At 39.0% G+C, this 13,492-nt stretch overlaps 1 protein-coding gene across 2 annotated transcripts in view; it reads right to left on the bottom strand.

Annotated features, from left to right (window-relative positions):
* Nucleotides 1–11,142, bottom strand: part of SYCP2L (synaptonemal complex protein 2 like) — a 51,948-nt gene extending 40,806 nt beyond the window's left edge. For both annotated transcript variants that reach the window (XM_065584954.1, XM_065584955.1), the window contains exons 1-9: nucleotides 10,644–11,142; nucleotides 8,530–8,595; nucleotides 7,210–7,347; nucleotides 6,988–7,107; nucleotides 5,814–5,918; nucleotides 1,735–1,759; nucleotides 773–858; nucleotides 498–586; nucleotides 167–201 (exon numbers count right to left, since the gene is read on the bottom strand). In XM_065584954.1, the coding sequence (XP_065441026.1) occupies nucleotides 167–201; nucleotides 498–586; nucleotides 773–858; nucleotides 1,735–1,759; nucleotides 5,814–5,918; nucleotides 6,988–7,107; nucleotides 7,210–7,347; nucleotides 8,530–8,595; nucleotides 10,644–10,652 (673 nt within the window). In that variant the 5' untranslated portion in view covers nucleotides 10,653–11,142. The remainder of the gene's footprint in view (nucleotides 1–166; nucleotides 202–497; nucleotides 587–772; nucleotides 859–1,734; nucleotides 1,760–5,813; nucleotides 5,919–6,987; nucleotides 7,108–7,209; nucleotides 7,348–8,529; nucleotides 8,596–10,643) is intronic.
* Nucleotides 11,143–13,492: the final 2,350 nt, after the last annotated feature.

The following is a 13,492-nucleotide window of genomic DNA, read 5'->3' as shown; positions in this document are numbered from 1 at the left end:
AATGAATTTGTCCTAAAATATATTTCATCTTAATTTTTTATTTTCCTCAACAATCCTATTCAAAAAGTTAAAAATACAATATGAAGTATAACAAAGTAACAATTCATTAGGGATTTTAGGGGAAAGAGCTTCAATTCATGAAAATAAATGACTAAATATTTCTTACCACCAACCTCCAGAATTGTTTTTGCCAGATCTTTCCTGAAACAACATAATCCATTAATGTTTTTTCTTTCCATTTTAATCCATTCAAAGCATATGGACAGTAAAAAATACATTTTTTTTCTATAAAGTTGAACAAAAGTGCAACCACTCATTAAAATAAAATGAAAAGCTTACAACTTTTATCCATACTTGTACAATCCATCAGCTTTTCACCAATTAGGTTCTATCTATAGATTATGGCCTCAGATTGTTGAAAAAAAAAAAAATTACACCCCATAACTAAATGCTTTTCTTGCTGCAACAAATGTTACAGTTGTTGTAGAGATACTTACGTAAGCGAACACATTTCTTCAGACATAGGAAATTTTCTTCTCTCTTCCCGTGGTACACTGTCCAGCATGGAGTTCAGAGTCCTCAAAGCCTTTTTTGCAGGGATTTTTTTGTGGGGAGGTGGGGGGGGGGGAGGAAGAGAGGAAAGATGGGGGAAAGAGACAGTATGGAGAAGAGGAGAAATAAGCCATTAAAAAACGTTGTGTGTGGGTTTTGTTTTCGTTTTTTTTAAATAATTTACATACATTTGTAGTTTGTATTCTCATTTGAGTCTCACCTCCTGCCGAAGTGCACAGCCAACCTTTGTTTCAGTCACTAGCTGTCCTAGGTCAGGTAAGAATGAATCCAGCAACTGTTTCTTTCCTAGGAGAACAGTCAAAGTTTTACATCTGGCTTAAGGCTTGTCTACACACAGAATTGCACTATTTTAGCAACATCAGTATAGTTGAAACAGTACAATCGCCTAGACTGGATGCAGTTATACTAGTATAAGGGGGCTTTCTACATGGTAAGGGGAATAAGCTATTCAGATAGAAGTCACCTTTATATAGTTATAACTGCACCCATCTAGAGGGGTTGTACCAATTTAACTATTTAAGTAGACAAATCACACCCCTTACCAAAGTAGTTAAATTGATCCAAAAAGTGTGTAGACCAGGCTATTAGACAAGCATGTTCTGAATAATGCCATTTCTCCTCTGCTTTAAAAATAGCAGCTAGAAGAGGAGTAAGCAACTTATCTCTTATTCCATGGGGATGCCCATATAGATCATTCCTTTGTGCAATTCTTATTAACCCAGAATTCTAGTTTCTAGACACAGACAAATTAAAAACTACACAGCCATTTTCAGTGGCAAATGATCTTTTTTTTTAAATATTCTTGTGGAGAGGGAGGGGGAAAACAACATCAGGATTTTGACTATACTAAACCCATTTCATGAATACCATTTACCTTGGAACAAGCTAATTACTTACTACCAACAATTTGAAAGAAAATATTTCATTTTAGTTGTAGCACTAGCAAGGCTACATGTTCTCAGTATATCCCAATAGTTACTAAAAAGGTTTAACACTCTTATTTGCATGTTACAGTAAAATTTCCTGTAAATAGTTATACATGTGGCTTTGGATGAACTCTTACTCATATAAGATCTATTTTCCCCCCCCTTTTAAAAAAATGATACAAAGAAAAGGTTACTGAGACATGTGCAGAATAAAAGTATTTGGGAAATTACTGACCTTCACTGTTGCATTTGCAAATGACCTGATTTGGGGCAGAGGGGAGAGGAGGGAGAGAAAGAAAGAGGGGAATCTGGATTACATACTGGATACAGTAATAATAAACAAACAGTGTTAGTAAAGTGAACCGCTATGTGTTTATGCAGCCAGCACCATCCCACTCACCCCTCACTGGCATTTCTGAGACACTAACTTCAAATTTACATCCAGATAAACCCTTCAGAAGCTGCAGTTACATTAATTAAAATTGTTCACTAAAACTTATATATTGAGATTTGCAGAAGCACTTATTGAGATTTGCAGAAGCACTTAATGGAGTCCTCAAACGTCAAGGAGGGTTGGGTGCCTAATTCCCTTAGACATGGTTCCTTTGAAAACCCAAACCATAGTGGGAAAAGGGTTATTTTTGCCATCTATTTGTATATATAAACACCATTGAAACTTGTATGGTATAGTGCTAAATGTCATAACAAGACATTGATATCTGAACAGTATCTGAAGTTCTGGGGGAAATTTAAGTAGTTTTAGAAAGTCAAACTGACCTGGTTTAAAGGGGAAGTGAAGGTTGCTTTTAAAAATAAAATAATATAACAAATGGAAGAAAGGGTAAATTGATAGTAATTAATATAAATCAGAATTTATGGCCAGCAGAGTTAGTGATAATAGGGAGTTTTTAAAATGTATTAGGAACAAACAGAATCCTGACAATGGTATCAGTTCATTACTAGATGGAAATGGTAGGATTATCAACAATAATGTAGAAAAGGCAGAAGTATTAAATATTTTGTTCTGTATTGGGGGGGAAAAAGATGATATCATCATATATGACGACAACGCTTTGTCCATTCCACTAGTAGCTCTGGAGGATGTTAAGCAGAAGCTACTAAAGTTAGACTTCTTTAAATCACCAAGTCCAGATAACTTGCATCCAAGAATTTTAGAAAAGCTGGCTGAGGAGCTCACTTCATCATCAATGTTGATTTTCCATAATTCTTGGAGCATTGGGGAAGTTCCAGAAGACTAAAAGAAGCTAATGTTGTGTCAATTATTTTTTTAAAAAGGGGAAATGGGATGACTTGAGTAATTATAGGCCTGTCAGCCTGACATCGATCCTGGGCAAGATAATGGAATGGCTGATATGGGACTCGGTTAATAAAGAATTTTAAAAGGGTAATGCAATTAATGCCAATTAACATGCGTTTATGGAGAATAGATGCTGTCAAACTAGCTTCATATCTTTTTTTAAATAAGATCATATGTTTGGTTGATAACTGTAATAATATTGATGTAATATATTTAGACTTCTGTAAGGCTTTGGACTTGGTATTGCATGACATTTTGATTAAAAATTAGAATGATATAAAATTAACATGGCACACATTAAATGGATTAAAAACTGCCTAAATGAAGGTCTCAAAATGTAACTGCAGATAGGGAATGATCATTTAACAAGTGTGTTTCTAGTGTGATCCCCCGGGGGGAAGAGGCGTGGTGAGCTCCCAGGGTGACACTGTGGCCAAAAGAGCTAATGAGATCCTGGGATGCATAAAAAGGGAATCTTGAGTAGGAGTACAGAGTTTATTATACCTCTGTATTTAGCATTGGCAGGACCACTGCTGCAATACTGTGTTCAGGTCTGTTGTCCACAATTGAAGAAGGATGTTGATAAATTGGAAAGAATTCAGAGAAGAGCCACGAGAATGATTAAGAGATTAGAAAACATGTTTTATAGAGTAAGTCTACACTGCAATAAAATATCCGCTGTTGACCCATGTCAGCAGACTTGGGCTCATGGAGCTCAGACTGCGGGGCTATACAATTGCAGTGTAGACATTCGACTTTGGGCACCTGGGCTCCAGCACACTCCTGAACGTCTATGCTGCAATTTTATAGCCCCACTGAATGAGACCAAGTCCACTGATATGGGCCAACCATGGGCATTTCGTTTCTGTGTAGACATATTCATAGGGATTAGACTCAAGGAGCTTATCTATTTAGTTTAACAAAGAGAGGGTTTAAGGGGTGATTTGATTACAGTCTATATGTATTTACATGGGGAACAAATATGTAACACTTGGCTCTGGAATCTAGCTGAGAAAGCTGTAACATAATCCAATAGTTGGAAGTTGAAACTAGATAAATTAATTCTGAAAAGAAAGCGTACATTTTTAACACAGAGTAATTAACCATTGGAACAATTCACCAAGGGTCACAGTGGCTTGCCCATAACTCACAATTTTTAAAGTCAAGATTGGGGGTTTATTCTAAAAAGATCTGCTCTGGGAATTATTTTGGGGAATGTTCTGTGGCTTGTATTCTACAGGAGGTCAGATTAGATCACAATAGTCCTTTCTGGCCTTGGAATTTATGAATGGACACAAATGAAGGAACACAAAAGGAACTGACCTAAAAACTGAGGATAGGAAGACAAACCAGAATATAATGTAATTATGTATTTTTATTTTTTTAAAATATATTAATTGCCCCTTCCATCTCCAACCATGCATAAATTATGGATATAATTCCATTTCTGGTTTTATTAGAGCCCCGAACAAGAAAATTTAGCTCTGCCAAAGTATCTTTTAAAATGTCTTAATTATAGGAAGTCTTCGATTATGATTACCTGCAATTGCTAATTTACTGTGTTCAAAACAGATTTTGATATGTAGACTTCACTGTACAGCTCAGCTCATGTACAGCAAAATAGGGTATGACGTCTATATACACATATATTGCAAGATCACTTATACAACCCACTTTCCAATTCTCAATAATGGAGGGGAGGGGAGAAAGAAAGAAGGGGGGAAAAATTTTCTGATAGTCAAAGCCTTAGCACCCCAAAGCTTAATAATTATTTTAATCACATTTGCAATGAAAACAAGAGAAATTAGAGCGGATTGAAGATGGAAATTTCTAAACCACAGAAAATTCTGATATTTCAACATTTGTTTTTGTCCTAAATTGGGGAATGAAAAGTCAATTTGTTTTTGTGTGGAGTGGAATGTTCAGAAAAGTGTCTATTCAATAATGCTGAAACATTTTGTTTAGCCCTTATTCAAGATTAAATTTGTCTCTCCCTGAATGGCCAGACTATATCTTCTGTTATTCACTGTGATCACAGGACTCCCATTCTATGTTATGGCAGTTACAGAAAGGCGGAGACCATGGTAGTCTGGCCAGGCAAACCAGAAAGGAAGACTGGGGCATCAGTCACCTTCACTACAATTTTCATGAGGCATTGCAGCAGCTCAGGGAGACAGATTACATGTCTCATTTTGGCTTAGGTCAACATTTCAATTCTATTTGACTAACCAAAATGTTTCAATTTGGATCAGCCTGACATGAAATATTTTCTTTTTATTTCTGGGAGAGGTGAAGTACAAGAGTGTCAAAAAAAATCCACTAGAAAATTTTGATTTTTGTTATTTTGCAGGATCTATGTTTTCATCAAAAAAACATTGATGGAAAATTCCCAACCATCAGGTATGGTTAAAGGGATCAACAGACAGTACATTTAACTTACTCTAGAAGTATTAGATAGGGTGCCCATCAGGGCACAACTACCTGTTCATAAAAATGAGCACTAACATGCATTAAAATCCAAATTAGTCATAGCCACCCCATTGTCACGTCTCCTTTTTTAAAGGGGGGGCTTTTTAAGAGATGCCTCCTAGACTACCTAGGATTGTACGAGATACTCATACACAATTCTAACCCCTCAAATTGCTATTACATTAGGAACATCTCAAAATTTGGAACACATTTGTGAGGGGAGCATTCAAGGAAAAGGCATAACACCACTATGCAAATTCTGTGTTGATGTGCTTTTCTGAGCTACAACAGTCCTTTACCTCAGATTTATTTCTCAAGAAACAACAAAAGGGTGCCAAAAGTTTCCTTAGGTGTCTTTTTTTCCTAAGTTTGTTGAGTTATTTAAATAAAAATGGTGTTCATTTTTTTAAGGCAAATTCTTGTGTTTCTTTTCTGCAATGGTGGTGCTCTGAATAAATAAACTGCCTTTCTAGTAAGGGGCCGTCTCCATTGAAGAAAGCAAACTGATTTTTGAATTGTGTACTTACCAACGCAGAGTCAAAGAAATCTTCCACAAGTCTCAGCAGAGATTTGTTCTGTGCTGGCTCTATGAGGATCAAAAATTCTCTTGCTCTTTCAAACCAAGATACCATGTAAAAATTAAAATAAATGAATAAAGCAGAGATGGCTAACAATGATTCAGTTGAATGGATTTTCACCTCAAGTGCATCAGTGGCTAGATACATTACACAAACACACAAGATTCCTTGATCACTGAGCTTAGCAGAACCACACTGCATTAAAGGTCACTTGCAAGTGAAATTAGTAGAATCCCATCTTTTTAACAGTCCTTTGTGTTATTATTGCCTCCTCTAGTTAAGAAAAAAGTAACAATGAGCAGCAGTTTCTTTTTTCAGCAACTCACCTTTCCTCTGACTTTCATGAAATCTACATCCCCACTGCATCTGACCCCTGCTCTGCTGTGATGCTCCAGCACACACTATGCTGGTGACATTATAGCTATTGGGGAACTCTTCTGGAGGAAGTCAATTTTTTTTTTATTCTCAACTGATGGTTTTGCAACATCTCTTATTTTATAAAGCAATGCTGTTAAACCATGTGAAATAATACACAAAGGACATCTCTCCATCCTGTATAGGTTACAGGGAGATCTAGGATTCTGTAGAGGTTTTGTAGTAGGTGCGTGTAAGGGCTTTGCAGAAGCTACCTGGGCAGCCTAGAGACGGATACAGACTAACATGGCTGCTACTCTGAAACCTGGGCAGCCTGCGACAGTGGATTGCACATTGCAGGACCTAAAAGGAACTGGGCAAGGAAAGAAACAATTTCAGCTCACATGCAGACTGTCCCTCTGAACCTGGTTAACGGTGAGTATTCAGTGCATTGTTTATACAAAGTTTTTAAAAATAAGATTGCTTTCTTTTAAATACTACATAAAAGTCATTAGCTTCTATTCTAAGCAATGCAAAACAAATGTAAGATTTAACTGAAATTGAAGACAAAGCAATTTTAAAAAGCCCTACTCAGTTTGGTGACCTAGTTCATTTCATCCATTAAAAAGGATCCCTGGGATTTGATTTCAGAACAGCTAAGAAGTCACATTCTAATGTTTTCTCTAAAAAAATAAAATAAATAAATAAATCCCATCTCAACAAATTGCAGTCATTTGATTACAGAACTAAATGTGAATATTATACTTATCTTTGGTATCAGCCCTTGCTGAATAAGCAAGCTTGCCCCTTCTTGAGGATCACTTTTAAAGTACATCTGAATGCATTTCAACAACAAGGAAACATTTTGGAATTCATTCTTGTCCAACTCCTATAAAACATTTTCCACCATATTTTGATTACTATCTTAGCCAATTATGTTAATTATTTAATTTGAGTCTTAAAATGATACAGTATAAGTTAGCCAACTTGCCTTTTTCAACACTTTGTCAAGTTGGTTAAACAATTGTTTGCTGTATTTTTGAGGAGGGTAAATTTCTTTTTCTTCAAACAGTTCATTTATTTTCTGAAATCCCTTTCCCTTAAAAGCATCAGTTATGAGTGATTCAAGCTGGGAGGAAAAACATGAAGAATGATCACTTTGAAAATAATCTTTATTCTTTAAAAAAATGTAATTTATATTTCATAAACATAGCTTATCTTCCCACCAAAAGCTATTATAACAGTGCTTGCTATTTGGGGGGGGGGGCGAGGAAGGGGGGAGGAGAGAGAGAAGAAGGGGACTTTCAATGAGAATTAAAGCATTAGATTTTTAACTGTATACACTTCCTGTAAAAACATGAGCCTAAATTTTCAAAAGTGACATAGTGATTTGGCATGTTTCAATTTTTCAGCATTTAACTTCAGACACCTTCAAAGAACCTGATTTTCAGAGAGTGGATATTCATAATTCCTCTACTCAGCCATTTCATAACTAATTTTATCACTTCTTAGCATTCTCTAATCAAAAGATGAAGTTGAGAGTCAGTTACCTACTTGACTTGTAAATACTGCTATAAGATACCAAAATTAACTTTCGTCATCTCCATTTAAGAATTTACTTTTTTAGAAAACACTGTTTTTAATATACATCGCCCATTTGTGTGTGTGTGTGTATATATATATACACACACACACACACACACACACACACACACACACACACAGCTCCACCCAAGTACATCAGATGGACTCATTAGCACTGACCCAACTGTAGGATTAGGGTCTACATTTGGCTCATACCATACTAGCCCTCTTGCTAAATGTTCTATTACAGGGGTAGACAACCTATGGCATGTGTGCCAAAGGCGGCACGCGAGCTGATTTTCAGTGGCACCCACACGGCCCGGGTCCTGGCCACCGATCTGGGGGGCTCTGCATTTTAATGTCATTTTAAATGAAGCTTCTTAAACATTTTAAAAACCTTATTTGTTTGATGTAAAGTAATCATTTAATTATATATTATAGACTTATAGAAAGAGACCTTCTAAAAACATTAAAATATATTACTGGCACGCGAAACTTTAATTTAAAGTGAATAAATGAAGACTCAGCACACCACTTCTGAAAGGTTGCGGACTACTGTTCTATTACATATACAAACTGATGGAAATGGAAAATGTATGTCATTATGTATTCACTTCTTTGACCACATAAAATTAGGAATTTGAGAGTATGTTGAAAATTGATGTATATAAGGTCATGTCAGTAATGGCTTTCAAAAGAAGGTGAAAATTTGGAGAGGGTTATTTACATAGTATTCTGTTCTGGATGCCATGTTTTCCTTTATCTCACTGCTCTGTTCTTGACTTTCTTCCTCCTTTAAATGAAAAGGGAGAAAAAGGCACTCATTGCTGCTCAAAAAGTGAAAAAATGTACTTTGTTATAAAAATCTCTTTTGATCAACTATTTTTACTTGCATGTTTTTAAGACACTATTTCAAAATTTCTCCCCATCTGTCAAACGACCATTGCTTAAAAGTAATAACTAAATCACTAACACACAATTATAAATATGACAAGCCAAGTTCTCATTCCATTATAGATCACTCTGCAACTATTCAGTTTTACAACCAAAAATTCCAAATTCAATTATTCCCTCCCCAGCCACAGCTCCATCATAAGAGTTTCCACAACTAGGGGGGGGGGGGGAAACTACAGCAGTTGGAACTGTAAGAATCCACCAAAACAAAGACAACCAATGTATGTGGAAGAAAAGTCTTGTTACTTATTTACAGAACCAACGTAAGTTTTATAGTTACGATTTCCCAAATAGTGGTAAACTTTCATTTACAGAATGAATCCATATTTAAATTTTGCTCTAAACGCTACAGAAATCTTAATTAAAAAATAAAAGCCAGAAAAAAAAGTAAACCTTCCTTAGAAGAAGCCTTGTTTCTGTAACACATGATGAAATTAACCGACCAGATGAATCGTTAGCAGCATTCAAGAAACGATACAGCCACAATGACATTCTAATGTTTGTTTGTTTTTTTCCTTTTGGTGGCTCCATTCATCAGCAGAAAGAAAATGCTCCACAAAGGGATCAATCTTGCAACCCTTACTGAGGCAAGTAATCCCAGTATTGCTGTAGATTTACTAAACATGGCTAAGGAATAACGCAGGACGTTAGTTCCAGGGTGTTACAGCACCAAGGTTTTTTTCTTCTAATAAATGAACATCTGACTTACACGAACTTTAAACAGAGCCCTTTTTGTACATGTGATGTTTCCTTAGTAAAGCATTAATCAGGTTTTTATTAATTATTAATTACTTAAGAGAAAGAACCAAGCACTGAGTTACCAGAATACCCCGGATAGTATGTAACTAGATAAACGAGAGATTTGTTGCTGAGACTCCAAAGGAAAGTAAAAATGGCTCAAGCTCTGGCTACCAGTGGCTCTCTCCTCCCTCCCTTTCCCCATCATCACAGCAGTTGGGACTCTTGAATTCAGTAGCAGATTTTAATATCCAAGGACAAACAGGGAAGAGCTCTCGGCTCTGGAATTCACTCCCCTGATTTCTTACAGAACCAAAAACTTTTGGCCTTTAGGTCACACCAAAGGCTAGACACTAAATTGAGGAATAGTTTTTATTTCATAAATAGCCTTTATTGACACCATGGTTCCTGTACCATATTTTTGTTTAACCAGAGACAGATCTTTGCAGTGGGGACATGAGATGGTAAATCAACATCCTTACAGCGCAGCCCAAGAGAGCCGGGGGACAAAGTTGCAGTTAAAACTGCGTGGGGTAGCATGCCTACAAGGATCCTTCGTTGCCTTTGAGGGGCGGGGGAAAGAGAGAAGAAGAGTATGATTTGAAAGGGATGAACAACAGGGATCAGACCTTAAAACCATACCACTGGATAGACACCGAGGGTTGGGGGCGATGTGCTAATCGATTTTAAAGCCAGTTAGAGCTAGAGAATAAAACTGGCTTTAGATTTAAGGTGACCTAACCCTGGTTTTGAGTGTGGACTAGTCCCAGTTGAGCAGGGAACCTGACATAAGACTGGGCAGAACTAGAGCCCCTTTCCTAGGCAAAGGAAACTAAGAGCAAAGGAAGGGATTTGGAGAGGGACCCAGGGCAGAAGGCCGGTCCCTTTTGCACTTGAGAGGAGGAGACTTGGAGAAGTAAGACTCCCCTTTACCTGCCACAAGAGGCAAAGGACAGCCCCATGGAGAGGTGGGAAGAGGAAGGAGAGAGAGAGAACGAACACCTCCCGCCCCCCGCCAAACAGGAATAGGGGGAGAAGAGATTGGAGGGAGAAACATAAGCCACCGTCAGCTAGGGAACTAGAGAAGCTGATCCATGGGGCAGGGACAAGGCCATTTCCCCAGCTCGATCTCCGGCACAGCTCACTTACCTTCAACATGGTGCAAATCCCCGTAAAAGGGAAGAGGCGACCATAAGCCACCCAGCTGCACCCTTAATGAGACGCCGATCAGCCCTCGTGTACTGCCCAGGTGCAGTTGGTTATGGAGCCCGGGGCGCCCCCTGCCTCGCTCGAGGGAACAGGGACCCAGTGCCGGGAAAGGGGAGCCCAGAGAGAATCCGCCTTGGGAGATCTGAGGGCGCTTCTCGCTACTGAGCGTATCTCCAGCCTGACCAGCGGGCATAGCGCTTTACGCTTCTCCAGAGGGGTAGGACTGGAGATCAACCCCGGGGGGCTAAGCCTCTGGAAGCACGCTGCGGGATCTGCATCGCAGGGAACTTGCAGCTGGGGACAGAGATCTCCTCACAGAGAACTTACAGTGAGGGCTGGTTTCCACAGGGAGGGAAGAGAATAGGCAAGAACTGAAGGGGTATTTCTCCCTTCCACTGTAGGGGTGTGTGATTTGGGGGCAGGTTCCCCTCCGCTAAGCCAAGAGGAACATGGAGGCTGCAGTAGGACTACAAGATTTGACCAATGATTTGCAAACTTGTTATATGGGGGAAGCATGGTAATTCTGTGTAATGAATTCAGCAGTATCTCAAAGTAGGTTACTAATTGTGCAATTACAGAGGTTTTGATTAACTGAGTCTTGCGCGTGGGGAGAGTTGCACAATAGAGAGCTCATGTAGATGTTACTGCACTAACCTTTACAATGCAACCAACTCCAGAACAAGGAGCCTAAACACCAATCCTTGGCTTCAATGGGACTACTCATTCATACGGAGTACTCCCAGCAGTTAATTGGCGGAAGAGGCCCATGGATTTGTAATTATATTGGTTCTGAAGAACTACTGATCAAACCCATGAAATATTTTGTAGGAGCAAAGCCTTCGATTTGAAAACACTTTAAGCACGTGCCTGACTTCATTTATATGGGTTCCATTGAAGCCAATGTTGAAGTAAATTTATGCAGGTGTTTAATTGAACTGATTAGGAAGAGAAACAATGAAACCGGTTCTACACAAAGTAAACAAACTGAAAAAGACGAGAAAATATTTTTGCTAATCTTTCAGTTTTAGAAACTTTAAGGGCCACGTGCAACTATACTAAATACAAAATTTGTAGACTATTTCCAAATTGATTGTGTTCTTTCAATCTGATACTAAATAAATAACACGTGAGCCCGCTTAAACTACTCAGGAGGCGCCTTGAAAAGTTGTTTTGGGGTTTTTTTTTTAAGTAAAATAAATATACATTGGGCCTGATTACGCCTGTGGAAAGTGGTAAAAATGCTACCAAATAAGAGTTTTCCACTTACACTGACAATAGGTTTTACATTCACTTTGCACAGGTGCAAATGACTCCAGGGGCGCAAGGCAGTGGCGAACCACGCGCCTTAATTACAACTATTTCACCTGTTATATGTGCTCCGCAGGGAGAACAGTCTCGCCATATTTTCACGGGCACTTCCATTCTGTAGCATTATGTTCTTTTGAATGACTGCTCAGTGCTTCCCTTCAATGACAGGATCATACGAGGGCGAGTAAGTGCTTGACATTTAAACCAAAACCAACAGGAATTAACGATCCACTCCTTCCTGGACAGATCTTCTCAGTCCCCTCAGCCGCCTAACAAAGCGACTGGCCCGCAGCCCAGCTCAATCCACGGGAGCCCAGGGCATTCTCTGTGGATGGAGTTGCTCTGAAGGCTTCTCCCCCTGACATTCCATCTCAAGGGGATTGGGTCCTTAGCACAAGGGGCTCTGCTGTAAAGTTAGGGCAGACTCAGACAGCAATAACTTTTCCTTGGGCTCCCTACGGCATCGGCCGTGAACTTGCTTGTTCCCCTGAGAGGATTTTCCACGATTCTAAAGCCACTAGCACTAGAGACAACTGACCTTCCCTCCCTCCCAGCACAGTTGAAACTGCAACGAATACTTCTCCAAGTGGGGCTAGGAGGGGCTCTCTGGCCCTCATTGTTTTGGATCCAGCCCTTCTTCCGTTAATCAATGGGCGCTTTGCTATTGACATCAATTTCTTGGCGTGTGGAAATTGCCTAGTTAAGAAAGAACGTTCTTATGAGCCTTAACTCTGGCAAAAACGCCATTGACTTCACTGGAGAGTTTTGCCCGTGGAAAGATGGCTGGCATCTGCTACAAATGCTTCGCTACCGCTGGCAGTTCCAGCCCGGGAAAGTTATGCTGAACTTGTCAAGTATCAAGCGGTAGCCTTGTTAGTCTGTATCCACAAAAACAACAAGGAGTCTGGTGGCTCCTTAAAGACTAACAGATTTATTTGGGCATAAGCTTTCCTACGTAAAAAAACCACTTCTTTAGATGTATGGAGTGAAAATTACAGATGCAGGCATTACAATTCTTTCCCTAATCTCTGTCAGATTTCAGGAAAGAAAATGTCTCTTGAATCCATTAAGGGAGGGAACCGGGGCCTTTTCTGCAATGGAGAAGGAAGAGTCTCCTTGCAGATCGCAATTATTTTTGTGTGAAAAATATTACACAACCCCCAAAGTTTTATACAGCTAAAAGGACACACACTAAACAGTTGAACAAAGTAGTTAATGGGATTTTTTGGGGGGTGCCGTTGTTAGCAGAAGAGGAGAAACGGGACCCTTGCTGGCTTCAGGATTTATTTCCCGATTTAAAGGAAGGAGGGAACTTCTATTAAATTAAGGCGAACATTTTGTATATTTCACAGGTGAACGAAAGAGGAACCTAGTCAGCGATTGGGAAATTCTGTGGCAAGGCACACACTCCTTTCACGTACTGTAGGAATGCAGATGTCCAATTTCTTTCCAGCTGAAAGACAGGGCTGCCCAGAAGATTC

The sequence above is a fragment of the Chrysemys picta genome, chromosome 2 (assembly GCF_011386835.1).
Source record: "Chrysemys picta bellii isolate R12L10 chromosome 2, ASM1138683v2, whole genome shotgun sequence".
Taxonomy (NCBI): Eukaryota; Metazoa; Chordata; order Testudines; family Emydidae; genus Chrysemys; species Chrysemys picta.
The sequence above is the reverse complement of the archived record's forward strand: the minus strand, read 5'-3'. Positions and strand labels throughout refer to the sequence as shown.